Source organism: Prionailurus bengalensis, chromosome C1, assembly GCF_016509475.1.
Source record: "Prionailurus bengalensis isolate Pbe53 chromosome C1, Fcat_Pben_1.1_paternal_pri, whole genome shotgun sequence".
NCBI lineage: Eukaryota > Metazoa > Chordata > Mammalia > Carnivora > Felidae > Prionailurus > Prionailurus bengalensis.
The window spans coordinates 42,801,081-42,823,466 of NC_057345.1; the positions used below are offsets into that span (position 1 = coordinate 42,801,081).

Genomic DNA, 22,386 nt, shown 5'->3' on the forward strand with positions numbered 1-22,386 from the left:
AGAGGAGGGGTTAATCTTGCTGTCTTGGGGGTGAAAGAGGTGGAGGACATGGAAGGGGAGGCAGCCACACTTGGTATAACTTTACTGCATCATAATTTCTGTCTGACTTCTTTGCTTTTTCATTTCTCTAGAGATACTTCTATACAGTACCAATTTTTCTTCCACCATTTGCTTTAGTTTCATTGCCCGTATTATAGAAGGGTCCATGTTATAAAATAAGTCAAAAGCAGTCTTGAATAACTGGGATCCTTCTGCCCGACTGTCTAATGTCAATCTATTATCTGGTACTGCTTCTCCTACATCTTCTTCCTCGCTGTCCAGCACTGGTTTGGAAGCGCTCATCTGTATCAAATTGACATCTGTTAATTCCTCTGGTGTGGGGTCTATTAACTCTTGAATTTCTCCAAGATCTGTATCTTGAAACTTCACCCCCCACCTTTTTTTGGCCATATCTACAGTCTCTTTCATGATTTCCTTGATTGGCTGTCATAAATCCTATAAAGTCATACACAGCAAATGGATACAGTTTTCTCCAGCAGAAATTTATTGTCTCGGGCTTGATGGCTTTTATGGCTTTTCCTGTAACAATAGTTGCATCTTCGATGGTGTAATACTTCCAGACTTTCATGATGTTCTATTGGGATTCTCTTCCAAAATGTTGACAGTCCTTCCATAGAGTACTGTGTGTAATGAGCCTTAAAGGTCCCTATCACCCTGATCTAGAGGCTGAATTAGAGACCCTGTGTTTGGGGGCAGATAGACCTCTTCAGTGCTTGAAATCATGGGGTTCTGGGGGCCAGGGGAATTATCCAATATGAAAAGAATTTAAAAAAATTTTTTTAGGGGCGCCTGGGTGGCGCAGTCGGTTAAGCGTCCGACTTCAGCCAGGTCACGATCTCACGGTCCGTGAGTTCGAGCCCCGCGTCAGGCTCTGGGCTGATGGCTCGGAGCCTGGAGCCTGTTTCCGATTCTGTGTCTCCCTCTCTCTCTGTCCCTCCCCCATTCATGCTCTGTCTCTCTCTGTCCCAAAAATAAATAAAAAACGTTGAAAAAAAAAATTTAAAAAAAAAAATTTTTTTAGTGTTTATTTTTTGAGAGACAGAGTCAGTGCAAGCGGGGTAGGGGCAGAGAGAGAGGGAGACCCAGAATCTGAAACAGGCTCCAGGCTCTGAGCTGTCAGCACAGAGCCCTATGCGAGGCATGAACCCACAAACCACGAGATCATGACCTGAGCCAAACTGGAGGCTCAACTGACTGAGCCACCCAGGCACCCCAATATGAAGAGAATTTTAAAGACAGTCCTTTATTGGCAAGGTAATTCCTGACTTCAGGGACAAAGTATGGAACCAATCGATAAAAAGGATTCTTGTCCAGGCCTTCTTGTACAACCAAAAGACTAGCATCCTATGTTTATCTTTTCCCTTCAAGTCTTCGGAGTTAGCAGCTTTATGGATAAGGGCAGTTCTTATTGTAAAACTGACTGCATTTGTACAAAACAGTAGAGTTAATCTATTCTTTCCTGCCTTAAGTCAGACCTCTTTCTAAAAAGCAAACTATCCTTTGCTGGCATTACATTTTGCAATTTTAGGGGCACCTGGACTGGCTCAGAAGTACCTGAGGCTTTTTTTTTTTTTTTTTAAAGTTTATTTATTTATTTTGAGAGAGAGCGCACACGTGCCAGCAGGGAAGGTGTAGTGAGAGAGCCAGTGCAGAGCCTGATGCGGGGCTCAAACTCGTAAACCATGAGATCACGACCTGAGCCGAAGTCAACAGTCGGATACTCAACAGACTGAGCCACCCAAGAGCCTTGGAAGAACATATGACTTTTGATCTCAGGGTTGTGAGTTCGAGCCCACTGGTTGTAGAAATTACAAAAAATAAACTTAAATTTTTTTTTGCAGTTTTAGATCCTTTCCCTTCCTTTTCCTTTAACTTGTCATATGGTCACTTTTTCTCAAGTCATATTAGAGTCTATAACTATGCTTTTCTTATGGCAATCCCTGCCCACATAAAAGCTGCATTTTCAATAAGATAAAAGGGTGTTTTGCAAAAAAGCGCAAGGTTTCATGACAGCTGGCATAGCTGCAGCAACACCTTCACCAATTTCTCTTTTCTTTTCTTTCTTTTTTACTGTGGTCTTTATTCTGGATTCATTTATGAAATGATGGGCACCCCAGCTGCAGTCTTCAGTCTGTGGTAGATATCAGGCAGTTCAACTTTTTCTTGTAATGGCATGATTTTTCTTTGTTTCTAGGGAGCACTTCCAACATCAGCGGCATTTTTATATGGGTCTCATGGTGTTATTCAGGGTTTACAATATTTTACTAAACAGTGAAAAATATGTGAGTACTGCAAGAGATTACTTTTTACTGCTGTATACAGTTTACTGGAGGGAAAACTGATCATGTCGAGTGATTAATGTTGCAGGGCATTTTAAGTGGATATACACACACACTTCAGCTCATTGTAATGTTAACAGGAGGGGGCTGTGAAATAATTACGGTAGTACAGTATGTAGTACAGTTAACTATATAGTTACTTAATACTGTATGTTTGTTTACATTTCTGATGACTGGTGCTATGTATGGTCTATAAGTGTTTGTGTAAGTTTCAATAAGTTTTAACCTTTTATGGTAGATGTGTATACATTTTATGGTAATAGTAAAAGAAACCAGTAACAAGTATCTATGTATGTTTTGTATAGTTATAAATCCCTAACTTTTTCTTATTTTTTTGATATTTCTGGGCTATGAGGTTTGTTTGTGAGTTTTTTCAAATTGTTGCAAATCTGCAAAAACATTTTCCAGTGTGTCTATTGAAAAAAACTCTGTGTTTAAGTGGACCACAATAGTTCAAACCTATGTTGTTCCAGGGTCAACTGTGCTTGCAAATATTGTCTCTCAAAGTGATTCCAGTTCAGGGTAGTAAGTGTCAAGAACATGGGCTCCAGAGAGTCAAACATACTTGAAGTTTGACTCATTTGTAAAAGTTTCCTCATTTGTAAAATAGTGACTCTTATGAGGATTAGACATGATAATGTTTGTAAAGTACTTATCAGGGTGCCTAGCTTAAGAAGTAGAGCCTGTTTAGGGGTGCCTGGGTGATGACTCAGTAAGTTGAGTGCCTGACTCTTGATTTCAGCTCAGGTCATGATGCCAGGATTGTGTGTCTGAGCCCTGCATCAGGCTCTGTGCTGAGCTCAGAGCCTGCTTAAGATTCATTCTCTCTCTCTCTCTCTCTCTCTCTCTCTCTCTCCCCCTCTCCCCCTCTCTCTCTCCCTCTCTCTCCCGTACCTCTTCTAAGTCTCTTCTAAGTATAGTCATTCTTTTTGTTACTATTTTATTGAAAATAATTGAGAAAATCCTCATCCTGGACTCCAAAGGGACTCCTTTTGAGGCCTTTATAGTCTTCCAGATTCATGAGCTCAGAAACATTTATAATAGTTGCTGCTAACAGCAGAAAAATTCAGCACAGGCTGGCATGAGCAAAGCCTGTGGTATGTGGGTGTGGAATGTTAGGCTAAGCCATTCTCAAATCTAATTGAAATGTGACTTAAAATGGGAGTTGACTTTTAAAGTTACAATAAGACCTCATTAAAAAGAAAAAATTGATTTCTGTCTTGTCTTGAAAGTTAGAAGATCTTTCTCATCTCAGTCTTCATTCCTACAATTGTAGTCAATAGGAGCTAACTACTATCTGCCTCTATAAAAGGGTATGAATTCTCTTTAGCTATGTGATTTGTTTGCTATCCCATTTTAGCACTGTCTACAATTCATATTACAAATTACTACTTGTTGGGTGGGTTCTTACATTTTTCAGACCCATGAAAGTAGGAACTGAATGGTAAGTTTTTCCTAGGTCTGCTAATCTTACTTTGTTTAAAAAAAAATTTTTTTTAATGTTTATTTATTTTGAAGGAGAGAGAGCATGAGCAGGGGAGGGACAGAGAGAGAGGGAGACACAATCTGAAGCAGGCTGCAGGCTCTGAGCTGTCAGCACAGAGCCCAGCAAGGGCTCAAACTCATTAGCTGTGAGATCATGACCTGAGCCAAAGTCAGATGCATAACCGACTGAGCCACCCAGGCGCCCCTGCCTGCTAAACTGACTTTGAATTCTGTGCATTTTGCTTACATTCTTATTTGCCTTCTGTCCTCTTCCTCTTCTGACCTTCTCTTCTTTTTGCCAGGTGCTCTTGATTTTCATGCCTGAGGGTTTAGAAATCCAAGATACAGGGTTTGTTGGGGAGGTTAAGTGATTTCTTCTCTCCTCATGTACTGTTTAAAACTTCATTGTGAGAAAAAAAACCTGTTTTTTCAGGTTTGATGCTGCCAAGTTTGTTATGAGATGGCTTTGTAAGCATGAGAACCCCAAGATGCAAACAATGGCAGTGAGCATCACCTCTATTCTAGCCCTGCAGGTATGTGATTGCTAAAGTCCAGATTTCTCTCCTGAATCTTGATGGAGCTCTGATAGATGTCCAGTGTTTTACTTTCGGCTTTTTGTTTGCTTACAGCTCTCATCTGAGCAAACTGCACAGCTTAAGGAAGAGCTCTTCATGGCAGTTAAGGTAAGTTGATTGTCGCTTTTATAACCCTTTTTATTCCAATAAAAAAATCTATGAACATAATTTTAAAAGTATAATCATTCTAAAAGGCTTATAAGTGAAAACTCTCTAAAGACCTGCTCCCCAAAAGAAACTACTTTCTACTCTTAGAGCTATTTCTTTTGGTATTTACCTCCACATCTCTAAATAAAATGCTTTTAACTTAATTTATCAATTTTATATGTTTTCTAATGATTCTGCTGCTATAGTAAATAAGAACTTAGCTCTCCCACATGTATCTTTAAAGAATTTTTTTACATTTATGTATGTATATATGTATGTATGTAATTTATTTTAGAGAGGGAGGGATGGAGGGAGGATTCCAGTTGGCTGTTTGATTGTTTGTACTTTATTTATGACATGTTTTGCCATGCAGTAATTTAAAAATGTTTATAGGTTTAAATTTATCATTTTATTTCTCTGGCATTGATGGCACAGTTTGAAAGTATTTCTGTGCTCCACAGAGTATATTTTAAAATTTTCTCATGATTTTTATCTGTGGTTTCCTTTCTTTTAACATGTAAATTCTTGATTTACTTAAAGCCTTTTTTTTGGGGGGGGGGGTATGTTGTAAGGGTCTGTGTTTCTTCTCAATGTCTGCCTCTGCACCTTTTGTTGAACAAATTATCTTTTCTCCACTGTTATACATTGCTACCTCTATCATATATTAAATTCCCTTCTCTATTTGCATCTGTTTCTGGACTTTGTGCTGTGTTAAGTTAATTTGTATGTCTGTTTATATGCTGATACCACACTTTTTATTTACTAGTTTTATAAATTCCTTAATAGTTAAGATCTTGAGTTTCTTTTTTTTTCTTATGTTTTATTTTTGTGTGTGTGTGTGTGGTTTTTTGTTTTTTGTTTTTTTTTTTTTTTTTTTTTTATTGTTGTTGTTTTTGAGAGAGAGAGGGCGCAGAAGAGGGTAGAGGGAAAGAGGGAGATACACAATTCGAAGCCAGCTCCAGGCTCTCAACTGTCAGCACAGAGCCTGTTGCGGGGCTCAGTCCCATGAACTGTTAGATCATGAGCTGAGGCAAAATCAAGAGTCAGACACTTAACTGACTGAGTCACCCAGGTGTCCCTCTTTGGTTTTTTTAATGTGAACACCAGAAATGGCTTTTCTTGTTTTAAAAAAGCTTTGTTTTCTTTGGGATTATGTTAAATTTATAGATTTACTTAGAAGAATTGACATCTCTTTGATACTGATTTTTCCTTCTGAGAATAGGAGATGTTACTCCATTTATTTGGTCTTCTATGTCCCCCAGATGTATACGGGTGTTGTCTTAATGTTGATATTCTGTATTTCTTAAATTTATTCCTAAAGTTTTTACCTTTTGCATTGCTGTCACAAGTAGAATCTTACGAGTATTTGATATGTAGTCAGTAGGTTTGGGGGATAAAAATCAAGAGTGACTTTTTAGACATGTTAATTTCTGCAATGCTTGAGATGTCACAGAGGCAGTTTGATATGGGGCACAGCTCAGAGTATTGTGTAAGAATAATTTGAGTCCTCAGTTCTGATATGGGATATAATCACCTGGAGAGTGTGGAGTGCATATAGAGTAAAAAGAAGGACTGAAATGAGTGTGTTAGAAAGAAGAACAAGGAGAGTGGAGTTGTGTGGAAAATGAGAAAACCAAGAAAGAGTGATGTCTTAGAATCCAAGGGAATTATTTCCAGAAAAATTGAGCAGTCATGTCAGATGCTATTGAGTGGTTGAGTGAGATGGACAGAGAGGTGCCAGTTGGATTTGGCAGGATGGAAGTCATTAGTCATCTTGTTTACATTATTTTAGTGGAGTAGTGGGACAGAGCCTGTTTGGACTACAATGATGAGCAAATGGGAGGTGCAACACGGAAGCAACTTTTTGATATACTTTAATGAGAAAAAAAGAGAAAGGAAGATACTACATGGGGCCAGCAATTGGTTTTTTCCAAGATCTATTTTACGCCCTTGAAAACATTTCTGAAAAACAAGGAGAAATTGATGGCAATGGCAATAAAGAGGCAAGTAATTTGGTGCCAAATCTTTGTGTGTGTGCAGGAATTGTGTATAGAACAGGAGTAAAGATGTTCGCTTTAGACTAAAGCAGAAGGGAAAGCGGGGTGCGTTGATATATGTGTAGGTAGGCTGGTAGATTTTGTCAGGAGGAACAGCAGTAGTTCGTGAAAAACTAGATGAGGTGATCGAATGAGAGGTGTAAAAAGATGGTGAGTAAAGTCGGAGGGGAGAGGGAATGATGAAAGAAGAGTGGTCTTGGGAGCAAATTCATTGAGAAATCCAGTAGAATTCCCAGATACAGTTGAATGCCCTCTTCAGAGTGTTCTGGCAGATATTGAAGATGAGACTCGAGCAGCCTTTTTTAGGACTCTAGGGCATAAAGTAGGGTGTTTGAGGCAGCAGTTTTGTCAAGATGATGTGATGGAGTTGCTGGGAATGGTTAACAGGAACAGACAGAGGTACAGAATAGAGCGAGATAGAGAGCAGGTCCTGAAGTAACACGGAGGGAAGAGCAGCCCTGTAGTTCTCGGAGAAACAATTTTGGAAATGTTACCAAAAATTCAGGCTTTAGGTGAAAACAAGCCATGTTCAGCCACTAGTCATAAGACCTTAGATAATTTATTTATCTTCTCTGTGCCTCAGATTCTTCATCTGAAAACTGGCATCATCTGAAAAACAGGCATCTGTCATAGGAGTAATATTTTGCAGTTATTTTGAATGTCATTAAGGTAAAAATATATAAAGCATCTAACCACGGGCCTGGCCACATTCGTTATTATTGTCAGGGTCAGCCTCACTTCCCCTGCTCCCTCCCTTGCCTTGCGGCCATTCACCCCATTGGGCGTCTGAATGATTGCTACCAATGCTGTGTGTCACTCTTACACTTCCCTCTTGGTTCTCACAGCTTTATTTTTGTGATAAACTCTCTCGATACATTCTCTCCTGATGGGTAAAATTTTTGAGGTGGTCTCATTCCTCCTGAAAACAGACATACTCTGCTTTGTTCAGTGCTGTTTTATTTTATGTGTTTTCATTAGGTGGTTAAGTGAAAATGGCTATCTTTTCCCTCTCTCACAACAGTCTAATATGCTTGCAGGAAAGTGAGGATACTAGCTTCACTTGTGTCCAATATTATTCTGCTATGAAATGGGGTTTTGGAATCTCTGTTAAAGTGAGGCAATGATTTCTTTATTATGACATATGGTTGTAGTACTGGTGTTACCCTCTAGCCATATTGATCTGCTCAAGTGTGCTCAAGAACAGCACACTTTTTCTCTGCCTGGCATACTCCCTCCCCCTCTATGTCTCCACTCCTTGCTTAACTCATTATCTTTCTTTCTCTTCTGGTCTCATTTGTTTCAGTATACATATTACCTTTGCATGGAGATTTCCTTTTCCTGCCTTTTCTAAAGTAAATTCTTAGGCTTTTATGTGTTTCCTTCAGAACATTTTCCCAAACTTAAAATTCTTTTATTTAGTTGAGAGAAAAACCAACATTTTTTTTTAATCTGTCGCTCTTACCTGAGGTGTTGACTAACCATGCTAAATAAATGAATAATGGAATAGCCAATATGTACTTGATTATGAGTCTTATTAACAAGGACCAAGAACTAGATTAAGTGCTCACTAAAGCTGAATTGTTTTTTTCTTTTAATCTTCATAAAAACCTTAGGAGTTAGGTATAACTCATTATATAGAGAATAAATGGATCACAGAGCTATTAAGTGGTAGAACAACTATTGCTTTTCTTATGTTGTAATTGAGTTAGTCACTGGGGCATCTAACTCTTTGTCTCTTTGGTTTTTAGGAACTTCTAGCAATAGTAAAACAAAAGACTACTGAAAATTTAGATGATGTCACACTCTTGTTTACTTTGAAAGCACTTTGGAATCTTACAGATGAGTCTCCAGCTGCCTGCAGTCACTTTATAGAAAATCAAGGATTGGCAATCTTCATCCAAGTCTTGGAGGTGGGAAGACAGGATTGAGTTTATATGTAAAGTTCTTTTTTTCATGGTAAAGTAACCTGTATATTCTTTTGACAGACTTTTTCAGAGTCAGCAATACAAAGCAAAGTACTTGGTCTTTGGGTAAGGTGAATTGTTTCAGTTAATTCTGATTTCTAAAAAAAAGATAATAAAACTAACAGTTATGTAGCACTTACTATATGCTAGGCACTATTGTAAGCAATTTCTGTGTGTTAACTCATTTAGTGTTCACGTGATTCCCTATAAAATAATACCACATCAGTCCTCTTGCTCTGAACAAACTACAGCTTAAAACAACAGCCATTTTATTTACTTTTGAATCTGTGAGTCAACAGTTTGAACTCCGTTTAGCCGTACAGTTCTTCTGGTCTCAGTAATTCCAGTGGAGTTATTCATGTTGCTGTAGTCATCTGGTGGCTCAACTAAGGCAAGGTGTGCTAAGATGGCCTAACTCTCACTGTGACAGTTGGTACAGGTTGTTAGTTGGGCCTTGTATCTCCGTGGGCGATGACTTCTCCTCTTCCTCCCCTTTCCCTTCCTCTTCTTCTCTCCCCCTCCCCAACCCCCAGGGAGTTCTGTGCCCAATGTGGGGCTTGAACTTATGACCCTGAAATCAAAAGTTGCATGCTCTACTGACTGAGTCAGCCAGGCACCCCTGTCACCATGGGCTTGTTTCAGTTTCAGGGTAGCGCTAGAAGGCAAGTCCCACTGTGCAAGTGCTTCTTAAACCTCTGCTTATGTCACGTTCTCTAATGTCTCATTGGGCAAAGCACACTAGGTGGCCTGGGTGTTTCCCAGTAATCACTTCTCCAACTCTCAGTAACAACTGAGTATGCTCCAATTCAGTTCAATTCCTTTCTTACACTACCTACCTAAGTTGTCCTAAGTTATCCAAGTTAAAGGGCTCAGGTTCATAAGACTGCCCCACTTCAGTTGCCAGTTTTAAGTCTTGGGCCACCCATACCTCTGACCATCTGGCTATAAATTAGGAGTTTCCATGACCCCTTCCTCAGGTTGATAATTTGCTAGAATGGCTCACAGACTCCAGAAGGCGTTTTGCTTGATATTGTCAGTTTATTATAAAGGATACAACTCAGAACCAGTGAAATGGAAGAAAGATATAGGGCAAGGAAGGATGAATGCATGCAGAGCTTTCATACTCTGTCTGGGCACACCACCCTCCCAGCACCTTAATGTGTTTACCAATTCAGAAGTCCTCTAAACCCATTGTTTAGGATTTTTTATGGAGGTTTCATCACATAGGCATGACTGATCATTAATTCAATCTTCAGTTCCTCTCTCCTACTCCAGAGGTTGTGGGGTGGGGCTGAAAGTCCGAGGCTTCTAATTAAGGTTTGGTTTTTTTTGGCAACCAGTCCCCATCCTGGAGTTATTTATTTAGTTGCCTACCAAATAAAGAACAAAGATGCTCTGATTACTCTTATCACTTGGGAAATTCCAAGGGATTGAAGACTTCTCTTTCAAGAACTGGCAACAAAGACCAAATATATATTTATTATATGTCCATGGTTAAGCCCGCATTAAAGGAGGTGGCCACCCCTTGATGGGAGGAGCAGTGAAGTCACATGGCTAAGTCACATAGAGATAGGAAAAGTTGTGTTATGTTCTATTTATCCTGTTACCTAAGTAGTAGGAGGCAGAATCAAATGTCAAACTCAGCCAGTCTAGCTGTAGAATCTCTGATATTAACCACTTTACCATACTTTTTTATCAAGGTAATCAATTCTTTAGAAATTTCTTTGATTATATTGTTATACTACCTCTCAATCAGGATATCCATAATTGAGAAATTTCTTTGTTTCCAAAAGATAAAGGTGAACATTTACAAAAAGTAATGAAGACATACTGTTAAGTCCTTGCAGTTTGCCATGCATGAAATACATCCAGCTGATGGTCCTTCAGTGTTGGGGAGGTGGTGTTAGACAGGTATATGAATAATTTTCTGATTTAAGATGGACTGTGGTAAGTGCTAGAAAAGCACAAAGTCTAGTGGAAGCTTTTGATTCTAGAGCATGCACTCCTTGAAAGCAGGGACTGTGTCTTTACTTTAGTATCCCTAGCACATATAGGACTTGGAACAGAGTAGAGGGGATTAAATGATTAATATTGGAAATCTTAATATTGGAAGGTACAAAAAGTAGAAAGATAGAGGACAAAATAAGTAGGAGACAAAGGTCTTTTGGCTAGGGAAGATGAGAAAATGTAATCATTTAAAGGATACTGTAATAAAGAATATCTGGAATTTTGGCAGAAGTTGGGAAAAGCAATAAATAAGGCCAGAAAGGTGGATTGAAGCCTCATATATGCTATATAAAGCTAAGTGTCCTACTATTAGCTAACCTTTTCTAAAAGATCTTTTAGTTTTTTCTGAGAGCCTCTCAGAATGCTGAGAGTTTTTGAGGATGCCTCCTTTCCTTCCTTTTTCTGAGTGAAGAAGACCCACTTTCTCCTGTAGCTTCCATCTCTTCTCAACATTTTGTTCATAGACTATTGGAATGAAAAAGGTACTAGAAAAGTAGCCTCTGCCAAGCTTATAAGAGAAATTGTGAGATTCATCTAAGGTGTCCTCAGTTATAGTAAGGATGCTGTCATGTTGTCTCTCCTTGTCTGGGGCTTCCATCTGATCGACTTAATGCTGAAATCCTACTATTGATGAGGGTATGTATAGATAGCTTTGGGGAAAACGGGGGAAATCTCACAATAGTGCAGTTTCTGCTGAAATCAATAGGGTATAGCTGGTCTTGTAAAAAAATACCTGGGGTAAGTGATCTCAGTGTAGTTTTCTGCATAGTGCTGTATGATGCTATTTTGAACATACTAGTCTCTAGGGTATACTTTTCTGAAAACTGCTTCAGAAGGAACAGTAACTGCTGTGTTCAATTTGACTATGTGTTTCACTTCTAAACCTTTGTGTTTTCATCTGTGTGGTAGACAGACCCTAAGGTGATTCCTAGTGATTCTGATTTCTTCTTGCTGTTCACGTCTTTGTAAAAGTCCTCCTCTCAAATGTGGGCAGGAACTGTGACTTGCTTCTAACGAATAGAATATAGCAAAGATGATAGGGTATCAGTTCTGTGATTATGTTATGGTGTATAGACAGTAGACCCCTTCCCCTTATCCATAGTTTCAGTTACTCACAGTCTGGAAGCAGGTGATCCTCCTGAGGAATGGTCCAAAGGTCAGTAGTAGCCTAATGCTATGTCACATGCTTACGTCATCCACCTTTTTGTCTTGTCATATAGGCATTTTATCATCTCCTCACAAGCAGCAGAAGAGTGAGTACAGTGAAATAAGATATTTGAGAGGGTGCCTGGGTGGCTCAGTCGGTTAAGCATCTGGCTCTTGATTTCAGTTCAGGTTATGATCTCACAGTTTGTGAGTTTGAGCCCCACATCAGGCTCTGTACTGACAGAGCAAAACCTGCTTGGGATTCTCTCTCTGCCCCTCCCCCCTTTCATGTGTTTTCTCTCTCTCTCAAAATAAATAAATAAGCTTTAAAAAAAAAGATATTTTGAGAAAGAGACCACATTCATGTAATTTTTTTTTTTTTTTTTTTTTTTAAGAGAGCAAGAGAGAGCACAAGCAGGTGAGGGGCAAGAGACAGACTCCCAAGCAGGCTCTGCACCATCAGTGCAAAGCCCAATGTTGGGCTTGAACTCAAACCATGAGATCATGACCTGAGCCAAAACCAAGAGTCGGACACTTAACTGACTGAGCCACTCAGGTGCCCCTATAACAGTATATTGTAATAAAAGTTATATGAGGGGCACCTGAGTGGCTCAGTTGGTTAAGTGCCCAACTCTTGATCTCAGCTTAGGTCATGATCTCATGGTTCATGAGTTTGAGCCCTTCGTCGGGCTGTGCGCTGACAGCATGAAGCCTGCTTGGGATTCTCTCTCTCTCCCTCTCTTTTTGCCCCTCCCGTGCCCATGCTCTCTCTCTCTCAAAATAAATAAACTTTAAAAAAACAGACAAAAGTAAACAATATGTTGTTACGATTATTCTATTATTGTTAATCTCTTACTGGGCCTAATTTATACATTGAACTTTATCATAGGTATGTTTGTGTAGAAAAAAACAGTATATTATAGAATTTGATACTGTTTGTGGTTTCAGGCATATCCATTGGGGGTCTTAGAACATATCCCCCTCTGATTTAGGGGTACTATGGTGTTAATCCCTCTTGCTAATAGACTTGCTAGAGAGACTCTTCCATGTATTTGAAAAAGCAAGCTGCCAAGAAGTAAGTAGTTGGAGAAAGAAGCCCCTGTGGGAAGTAACTATGGGCAGCTTCTAGGCGCTAAGGGTGGCCTCCAGCAAGAAAACGAAACCCTCAATCTTAATGAATGTGGCCAACAGTTTGTAAGCTTGGAAGTAGGTTTCCTTCCAGTGGAGCCCCCAGATGAGAATGCAGCCCAGCCAGCACTTTGATTGTGGCTTTTTGAGACCTCAGAGTAGAAGAGCCACCTAAGCCATGGATGAACTCCTGGCCCACAAAAACTGAGAGAGAAAAAAATGTATGTTGTTTTAAGCCACCAAGTTTGTGGCAGTTTGTTAAACAGCATAGCAACCTAATATATAAAATAAAATACTACCTGCCTTTCATTGTTACTGTTAAATTTCAAGCTAATGTAACATATAGTAGGCCCTGAGCAATCTTAAGTATTTGAGTCAGGCCTGGATTTTATTCTAGTTCAACTAGTTATTAGCAGTATAAACCTGACAAGTTCTGACTGACAAGTTAAATCTTGCTGAGTGACTTATTTCTTGGTAAAACTATATGAAACATTAAATGAGATAAGGCAGAAAAAAGGACCTTTTTGTTTGTCTAGTACAGTGCCTGGCACTTAGTAAGTGCTCACTCAGTGATTTGTCATTACTGATATCCTCATCATCAAGGGGTGGGATTACGGGTTTTAGGCTAAATTGAGAGGGAGGAGGATGGGATGAAGTATTCTGACTGTATCTAAGCTAAGCAGTAGGAAAGGAAGAGAGAATCAGTGTCTGATTCTCTCTCCCTTTCCTATCCCTGATATTTTCTGCTCTCTTTTACCTGTAGAACAACATAGCTGAAGTTAGAGAACTGTCTTCCAAGCTGGTGACTGAAGATGTGGTGAAACATATTAGCAGCTTGCTCCATAGCAAAGAAATGGAAGTCAGTTATTTTGCTGCAGGCATCATAGCCCACCTGACATCTGACACACAGCCCTGGATGTCCCATGACCTTCAGAGGAGTGCTCTTCTCCAGGATTTGGTACAAGGACCATTCATTCTTCTTTACAAACTGTGTCGTGATCTCTTCTTGCAGGAGACTTACTTTTCTAGTTTTAAGAATTTTACTTTATTATTATTATTTTATATTTCAGAAAGAGAGACAGAGTGTGGGCAGAGGAGGGGCAGAGAGATGGGGGAGACACAGAATCCGAAGCAGGCTCCAGGCTCTGAGCTGTGTGCACAGAGCCAGACACAAGGTTTGAACCCACAGACTGTGAGATCACGACCTGAGCCTAAGTCGGATACTCAACCAACTGAGCTACCCAGGCGTCCCAAGAATTTTAGAAATATGTATTCATTGTAGAAAATGGGAAACATAATAAAAAAGTACAAAGAAAATATTCTAAATCACTCACCGTACAATCAAGCCCTAACCTCTGTTAATACTTTGTTACATTCCTCCTGATATTTTTCTTTTATAAAAGTTACACGTATAAACAGTTGAATGTGGCTTTAACCAGTTCTCTTTTCCACTTTCAGCTTTTTTTCAAGCTATTTCTTTTGATATTTTCTCCATATCTAAATTACCTCTGTTGCTACTTCATTTTGCAGTTTTAGACATTAATCTGTTCATTCATTTTCCCACTCTGGAAAAAGAAGATTCTTTTTCTCATTTTCCCTATGCGTACCCTTTCCTATACTCCCAAGTATATATATCCTTTCAGTATATTGAAATATATTCCATCTACTTCAGCTTCTTAAGACTTCTTTCCCAAAACTTTCTGTTTTCTTCCATCTGGTCTGCTTATTTGTGTATTTGCTATACTGCTGTCATTCCAGGATATTCCTTTACTGGGGATTCTCTTTACTTCTCTGGTGTTGGATTCCCTGTTTCCTGGATTGCATGCCTTCCTGGTTTTTTGGTGTACTCCCTCATTCTGTTGGATCTTATCTAGTAGCTTCCTCAGAAGAAATGCATGAAATAGAAAATTTTAGACTTTATATGATCTCAGAGTCACGAGATCCGAGCCTCACGTCAGGCTCTAGCTTCTCTCCCTCTACCCTCCCAACCTCCCCACCTCCATACACTCTCTCTCTCTCTCTCTCTCTCTAATAAATAAATAAATAAGTCAGACCTTATTTGTTTGAAAAGGGCATTATTTTACCTTCATATTTAGTTAGTCACATGGCTGGGTATAGAATTTTAGTTTTGGAATATTTTTCTTTCTGAATTTTTAAGTCATTACTTCTTTGTTTTCTCAGTATCACTTTTGAGAAGCCATTTTCCTTCAGAACCTTTAAGATTTTTGTTCTCAAAAATCACACAGTGGTGTGCCTGGATGTAGGTTTATTTTCATCATTATCTTGGATACTAATTGCTCTAGAAGCTTGTTTCCTTCAGTTGTGAGAAATTTCTTTCTCCCTCTCTACTCTCTTCCTCTTTTTTTCCCCCCACCTTAGGATGTTGGCCTCCCTGGACTCATTTTTCCTTACCTATTTCCCTGTTTTCCTCTTTAAAAAAAATCTTTAAAAATCTCCACTGCTGGGGCATCTGGGTGGCACAGTTAAGTGTCTGACTTTGGCTCAGGTCATGATTTTGAGGTTTGTGAGTTCGAGCTTCACATTGGGTTCTGCACTGGTGGTGTGAAGCCTGCTTGGGATTCTCTCTCTCCCCACCTCTCTCTGCCCCTTCCTCACTTGTGCTCTCTCTCTCTAAAATAAATAAATAAAAAAATCTCCACTCCTATTGGGTTTTGCATTTATATTTTATATATTTTATTATATAATTAGCTATTTTAATGTAATTTTATATATTTATATGGCTCATCATATAGTTTAACATATACTTTAAAATTTTTTAATGTTTATTTTTGAGAGAGAGAGGAGGACACAGAATCCGAGGCAGGTTCAGGCTCTGAGCTGTCAGCACAGAGCCCAGCGTGGGGCTCAAACTCACGAGCTGTGAGATCATGACCTGAGCTGAAGTCAGAGGCTTAACCAACTGGGCCACCTAGGTGCCCCTTAATTTTTTTTTTTTTTTTGAGAGAGAGAGAGTGTGTGCACACACGCAAGGAGGGGAGGGGCAGAGAGAGAGAGAGAGAGGAAATCCCAAGCAGGCTCCGCACTGTCAGTGCAGAGCCCAATGTGGGACTCAATCTCACAATCTGTGAGATCATGACCTGAGCCAAAATCAAGAGCTGGACACTTAACTGACTGAGCCACCAGGTACCACAGTATATTTATTTATTTTTATAGCTTATAATGTGTTTTTATATATTATGTATAGTTATATATTTGTATTTATATATTTCTATTTTAATTTTCAAGAACTCTCTTTTGTTCTCTGAGTGCTTCTTTTTCATATAATATCTTACTCTTTTCCCATGGTTGCTGTATCTATTATCTCTTTAAAGGTAGTAATGATTAGTTTGGGTTTTGCTTTTGTTTTGTTTTTTAAATTTTCCTCTTCTTTCAAGATTTCTGTTTTCTGCAAGTTACTTTTTCACCCTATTTTTATCGTTTATGTTACAGACTTTCTTAAAGTATATGGAGATCTTCAGCTGTGCAGTCATATTTAAGAGTGGAGTTGTTTGGAAGCTAGGTGCAGATGGGTGGAACTTGTCAACTGTGGGCCTCACCTAGCGTGATCTGTATTAGTCACTGTCATTGTCATTAGATCTTCTGTCCTGAACTGGTTGGAATTTCCCTCAAGAAGAATCTTCTGTTCTCCTGACTGAAAATGATAAGCTTGGTTCCAATGGTCTGAAATCCCACTAGAGGAAGAGAGTTGAGAGCAAGGGACTCTCAGCATTTATCATTTAGATTTTCACTTCATCCCTGTTTTTAACATGGTACTTCAACCCTTAATTGTTCACAAGGTTGCCCAGTCCAGAAATTTTTATTAGTGGTGGAAAGGAGATATGGGAGTCTTGTTTCTTCGGTACTTTCGATCATTCCTCTTGTTTTTAACCCCACCTCTAATCTCACTTCCTAAAGTACTTGGTGTGCCAGATTTTTATGTCTGGGAGTTCTGTTCAAACTGGTTCATTTTTTTTTTTTTTTCAACGTTTATTTATTTTTGGGACAGAGAGAGACAGAGCATGAACGGGGGAGGGGCAGAGAGAGAGGGAGACACAGAATCAGAAACAGGCTCCAGGCTCCGAGCCATCCGCCCAGAGCCCGACGCGGGGCTCGAACTCACGGACCGCGAGATCGTGACCTGGCTGAAGTCGGACGCTTAACCGACTGCGCCACCCAGGCGCCCCAAACTGGTTCATTTTTTAATCTTCTCCAGTGCTAGATCTACTAAATCACTCACCATTTTCTTTCTGCTTTGTTCTTGTTTGGTTGCCTTCTTTTATTTTAAACCATTTATATATTTCTGGTCATGGGATTTAGGAAAGGAATGGATGCATGCCAAGTCCTGCATCTTTACTCAGAAGCCCCCTCTTATTGCACTGTTTTCCACATGACTTTGTTCCTATTCTACATATTTAATGGTTATCTACTTCATATTTTGGCAGGTAGGTATACCTTAATTTGGGTGATCATTCCCATATTTTGAAGATTTGTTTTTTCATATATATGTAATTATAAATGGCATGAAACAGCCTATTATGACCTTTTAAAAAGGATGGAATACAATACTAGAATCCTGGTTTCTCTTTTTGTATAGTATGCAACCATCCAGAATTGGCCAAGTTCAAGTTGTAAGATGACAGCGTTGGTGACCTACAGGTAATCTCGTGATGGAGAAGTACTTTTCTTAAAGCTTGTCCTCATTGTGCTATGTAGAGACCATGGTACAGTGATAAAATAGAGTCAGATAGCCTTATGTTCAAATCCTGTTACTTTGTGATTTTGGGAAAATCACTTTTAGAAGATCTTTGAGACTCAGTTTTATTCCTCTGTAAAATGAGGCTTATTGTGTGCAAGATTGAGGATGAAATGAGATACTGAATATAAAGAGTGTCTAACATAGAATGTAAGTTCTTAAATGTTAGCTTCTGATATATGCTCAACAATACATCTGTCTCAATGAGGAAATGATCCTGTGGAGAGGTTAAAAATAATTATTGTATCACAGATGCTAGCCTGAATTCTAAATGAACTTCTTTGTGCCTCTTTAGATCCTTCAAGGCATTTTTCCCACTCCTTGGCAACTTCTCTCAACCAGCGGTTCAGCTCTGGGCACTATGGGCAATGTATCATGTCTGCAGTAAAAACCGTATGTATTCAAAACATAGTAGTTTTCCAACTGTTTTTCTGTATAAAGGTTAAGTTCAAGATAGAATTTTGAAAATTTGTTCACCTCTATTGAATTTAACTTTTTTAAAAAAGGAAGTTGGAAAATGTTTTTATTAGTTTAAAAAATGTCACAGAATTATAATCTATTTGGGGGTGGACATCAAGCAGTATAGAAAGTGAAAGTTGGGGCGCCTGGGTGGCTCAGTCGGTTGAGCGTCCGACTTCGGCTCAGGTCACGATCTCGCAGTCTGTGAGTTCGAGCCCCGCGTCGGGCTCTGGGCTGATGGCTCAAAGCCTGGAGCCTGCTTCCGATTCTGTGTCTCGCTCTCTCTCTGCCCCTCCCCCGTTCATGCTCTGTCTCTCTCTGTCTCAAAAAAAACGTTAAAAAAAAAAAATTTATAAAAGAAAGTGAAAGTTGGCTCTCACTCCTATTCCCCACAGGCAGGTACTATTAACAATTTGATAATTATAACTATCCTTCCAAATACTTCTCTATACACATACTGTAGTTAGTATATACTATATATAAATAAGGACATTTTTAAACAAAATGGGCTCATTCTGTGCATGTTGCCCTATAGCTGGCTCTTTTCACTCAACAGTTTATCATGAATACTCTGTCTATAGTAATATATACATCTGCCTTTTTGTAATGGTCTGGGGGAGGCTGGAGGGCCAGGAGTCAGGGGTTGTTTCCTAGCCAGATTAAATGTTTTTACATGTTTGGCTGTTGGGAGAATTGGGGACTTACATTCTTTGCTAAGGATTATTGTAAAATTTTTTGCTTTTATTATAAAAGAAATACAGAGTATAATTTTATAGTGAAAAGTTTCAAGAAATAGCTTTAGAATTAAAATATTAGCTACTAACAAAAAGTATAAAATTCCCAAAATAATTTTAACAAACAATGAGAGCTCTGTGCAGTAAACTGAGAAATAATTGAGAAACCTGAAGTAATTATGAGACATACTATATTCCTAGATGGAAAGACTTTTTAAGAGACACATGTCAAATCTTTTCAGCTTATGAATATGCTGCAATTTAAATGAACGAGTGAGGTGAGGGATCTGAAAATTATTCTAAAGTTAACCTGGCAGAATAAACAAGAAAGAACTGACCAAGAAAAATGGTTTCTAGGAGCTTGCCCTAACACTTCTCTTTAAATTATAAATAAGTATTGTGAATGGTGTTGGCATATAAACAACTACAGGCAGATCTGTCAGAATAGCTCTGAAATGACTTTGGTTTATAGCAACTAGAAGTTAGTTGAGTACTTTCTCTGTCCCAGGCAGTATTGCAAGGTCTTTATGAGTTAACTCAATCTTCACAACAACGCGAAGGGGGTAGCATTATTTTTATTATTCATCTATTACAGATGAGCAAACAAGGCACAGAGAACTTAAGTAACTTGCTAAAGTTAAAATAGCAACTGGCAGAGCTCCAGATTACCACTATTAGTTAGACTGCTCAGTATTTCTTCACTATATAGATATAATTATTTAACCAGTCTTCTTTAAATGGATATTGTTTCTAGTCTTTTCTATTACAAGCACTATTTTATTGAATATTAACATATTTATATACATGAATATGGATTAATGTACAATGAAAAATTATATACAAAGACTATATATCTGTAACTCTATCTATCTATGAATTGAAGATGCACATGTGGGTAATTAAGAGGACAGATGTTAGAACCAGACTGACTACCTGTGCTCTGTTCCCAGTTTCTGCCAGTTACTAACAGTGGGAACTTGAGCAAGTTACTTGACTTCACTGTGCCCCAGTTTCCTTAACTATAAAATGGGGATAAAAATACCTACTTCATAGAGCTGTAAGAATTAAGTGGGTTGGGGTGCCTGGGTGGCTCAGTTGATTGAGCATCTGACTTCAGCTCAGGTCATGATCTTGTGGTCCATGAGTTCGAGACCTGCATTGGGCTCTGTGCTGACAGCTCAGAGCCTGGAGCCTGCTCTGGATTCTGTGTTGCCCTCTCTCTCTCTGTGCCTCCCCCACTCATGTCTGTCTGTCTGTCTGTCTGTCTCTCTCTCTCTCTCTCTCTCTCTCTCAAAATAAATAAATAAACATTGAAAAAAATTAAGTGGGTTAATATTCGTTAAGCATTTAAAACATTGCTAGGCTCATAGTATTAGCATTTGTGCATAGCACAGTATTAGTTCACGCATAGTACATATCATTTGTTAAGTGTATCATTTTGCAAGTGTCAGTTAATCTGCATAATATTTAGAATTGCTGAGTCAAAATGTTAGGAACATGGTGATATTGATAGGCATTGCTAAACTGTTTTCTGGTGAGTTGATTATCAGTTTTCATTCCTGTCAGCAATGTATGAAAGCTTGTCATTCTTACACAGACAATGTTTAATTGAACGTTTTGTTCTTTGCCAATTTAAGGTGAAATGATGGTCTTGTTTAACATTTAAGTTACATTAGCTATCTTTTATTGAAGACTCTTTTTCGTTTCCTTGAATTGTCCATTGATATTCTTTATTCACTTTTTGTCTACTCTTTGTTGATCTTTTTAATTTGAAGGAACTCTTGCAAATATTTTTTCTGCAGTTTATTGTCTTGACTTTGTTAATTATGTTTCATCAGCCTTTTGTTACACAGCCTCTGGACTTCAGGTCACAGTTACACTTTCCAAAATTGATGAAAATTCTCAGCTGTTTAAAGATCTTATTCTTCCCCTATACTTTCCTTGTGGGGTGTCTGTCAGAAGTATCTTATACCTTCTCTCACTTTATTCTATCTTATCCTTAAATTTTTTTTTTCAACGTTTATTTATTTTTGGGACAGAGAGACAGAGCATGAATGGGGGAGGGGCAGAGAGAGAGAGAGACACAGAATCGGAAACAGGCTCCAGGCTCTGAGCCATCAGCCCAGAGCCTGACGCGGGGCTCGAACTCACGGACCGCGAGATCGTGACCTGGCTGAAGTCGGACGCTTAACCGACTACGCCACCCAGACGCCCCTATCTTATCCTTAAAAAAACAATTTCCATGTCATTAGATCATTATTTCTCCCTGTGTCTAGTTGGCCTTTGGAATGATTAAGAGACTCCTTTTTAGACTACGCAGTTTTGTATTTGCTTCCCTCAGGTGCTCTAGAGGTTGTCCTGGGATTGAACTAATTTTCATATTAACTTCTCAGCTCAAGGGTTCCCAGAACGTTTAGGCAGTATAAATTCAAATCCTATACCAACTCACTACTGTGGTTATGAATTCTTGGGGAGGATTTCTTCCAACCACACCTGTATACCCACCTAGAGGCCAAATGTTTTCATTGTCTTATCCCTTCTCTCCTATAGTCCTTTGAGGGGTCAGCTTTATGCACTGATACATATTTTATTATATATAGATTGCTTCTAACTTTGTAAGTTGGAACCTAAATTGCTAGATTACTGAAACTGACAGTCCCTTTCTTCCCCGGGATAGCTGCAGATAAAGTTACATGAGCTTAGGTGCTCTCTGCAATCTATGTCTGGGTCCTGGACAAGTTCTTTACTTTGTACACATGAGTATACATTTAAAATTTTTTGTTATATTTTATCCAGCATCTAGTGTTATCAGGTTATCTAGCTCAGCATAATGCCTGAACTTGAAATGTGTATTACATTTATAATAAAAGAGGTTTCTATCCTTTTAGCTAGGATTAGAGATTTGAGGCATAGAGTTGTCTGGAAATAAACATACTAAAAAATCATTTATAATTGCACTGCACAATCCAAGCATTATTTAAGTTTTGACGTATTTTTTTTAAGTTTTTTTAATGTTTATTTTTGAGAGAGAGAGAGTATAAGTGTGAGAGGGACTGAGAGAGGGAGACACAGAATCTGAAGCAGGCTCCAGGCTCCCACCTGTCAGCACAGAGCCCAACGTGCGGCTCGAACCCACAAACCGTGAGATCATGATCTGAGCCCAAGTCGGGTGCTTAACCGACTGAGCCACCCGGGTGCCCTTTGACATATTTCTTTTATCTGTTAATTCCTATGTCAAAGGGCTTAAACCTTGGTACCCTTTCTTCACAAAGGTGAATGTGGTGACTTGGGAATATTTAAAATGCCAGTTTGTCCATCAGTTCTCTTTGATTTTCTTTCAGCCAGCAAATACTGCAGAATGTTAGTTGAAGAAGAAGGATTGCAGTTTTTGTGTGACATCCAGGAGCACAGTGAGGCAGATGCTCAAGCACAGAGGATTGCAACCTCCATTCTAGATGACTTCAGAATGCATTTCATGAATTATCAGAGACCCTCTCTGTGTTGAATGCCCTCCTCAGCCCCTGGGGCTTAG

General features: G+C 38.9%; 1 protein-coding gene across 1 annotated transcript in view; it reads left to right on the plus strand.

The window, feature by feature from the left end:
- ZYG11A (zyg-11 family member A, cell cycle regulator) overlaps positions 1 to 22,386 on the plus strand; it is a 74,957-nt gene extending 52,571 nt beyond the window's left edge. The window contains 8 exon segments of the mRNA XM_043573339.1: positions 4,318 to 4,417; positions 4,514 to 4,567; positions 8,412 to 8,573; positions 8,649 to 8,693; positions 13,672 to 13,866; positions 17,503 to 17,564; positions 17,957 to 18,054; positions 22,196 to 22,386. Coding sequence (XP_043429274.1) covers positions 4,318 to 4,417; positions 4,514 to 4,567; positions 8,412 to 8,573; positions 8,649 to 8,693; positions 13,672 to 13,866; positions 17,503 to 17,564; positions 17,957 to 18,054; positions 22,196 to 22,386 — 907 coding nt within the window.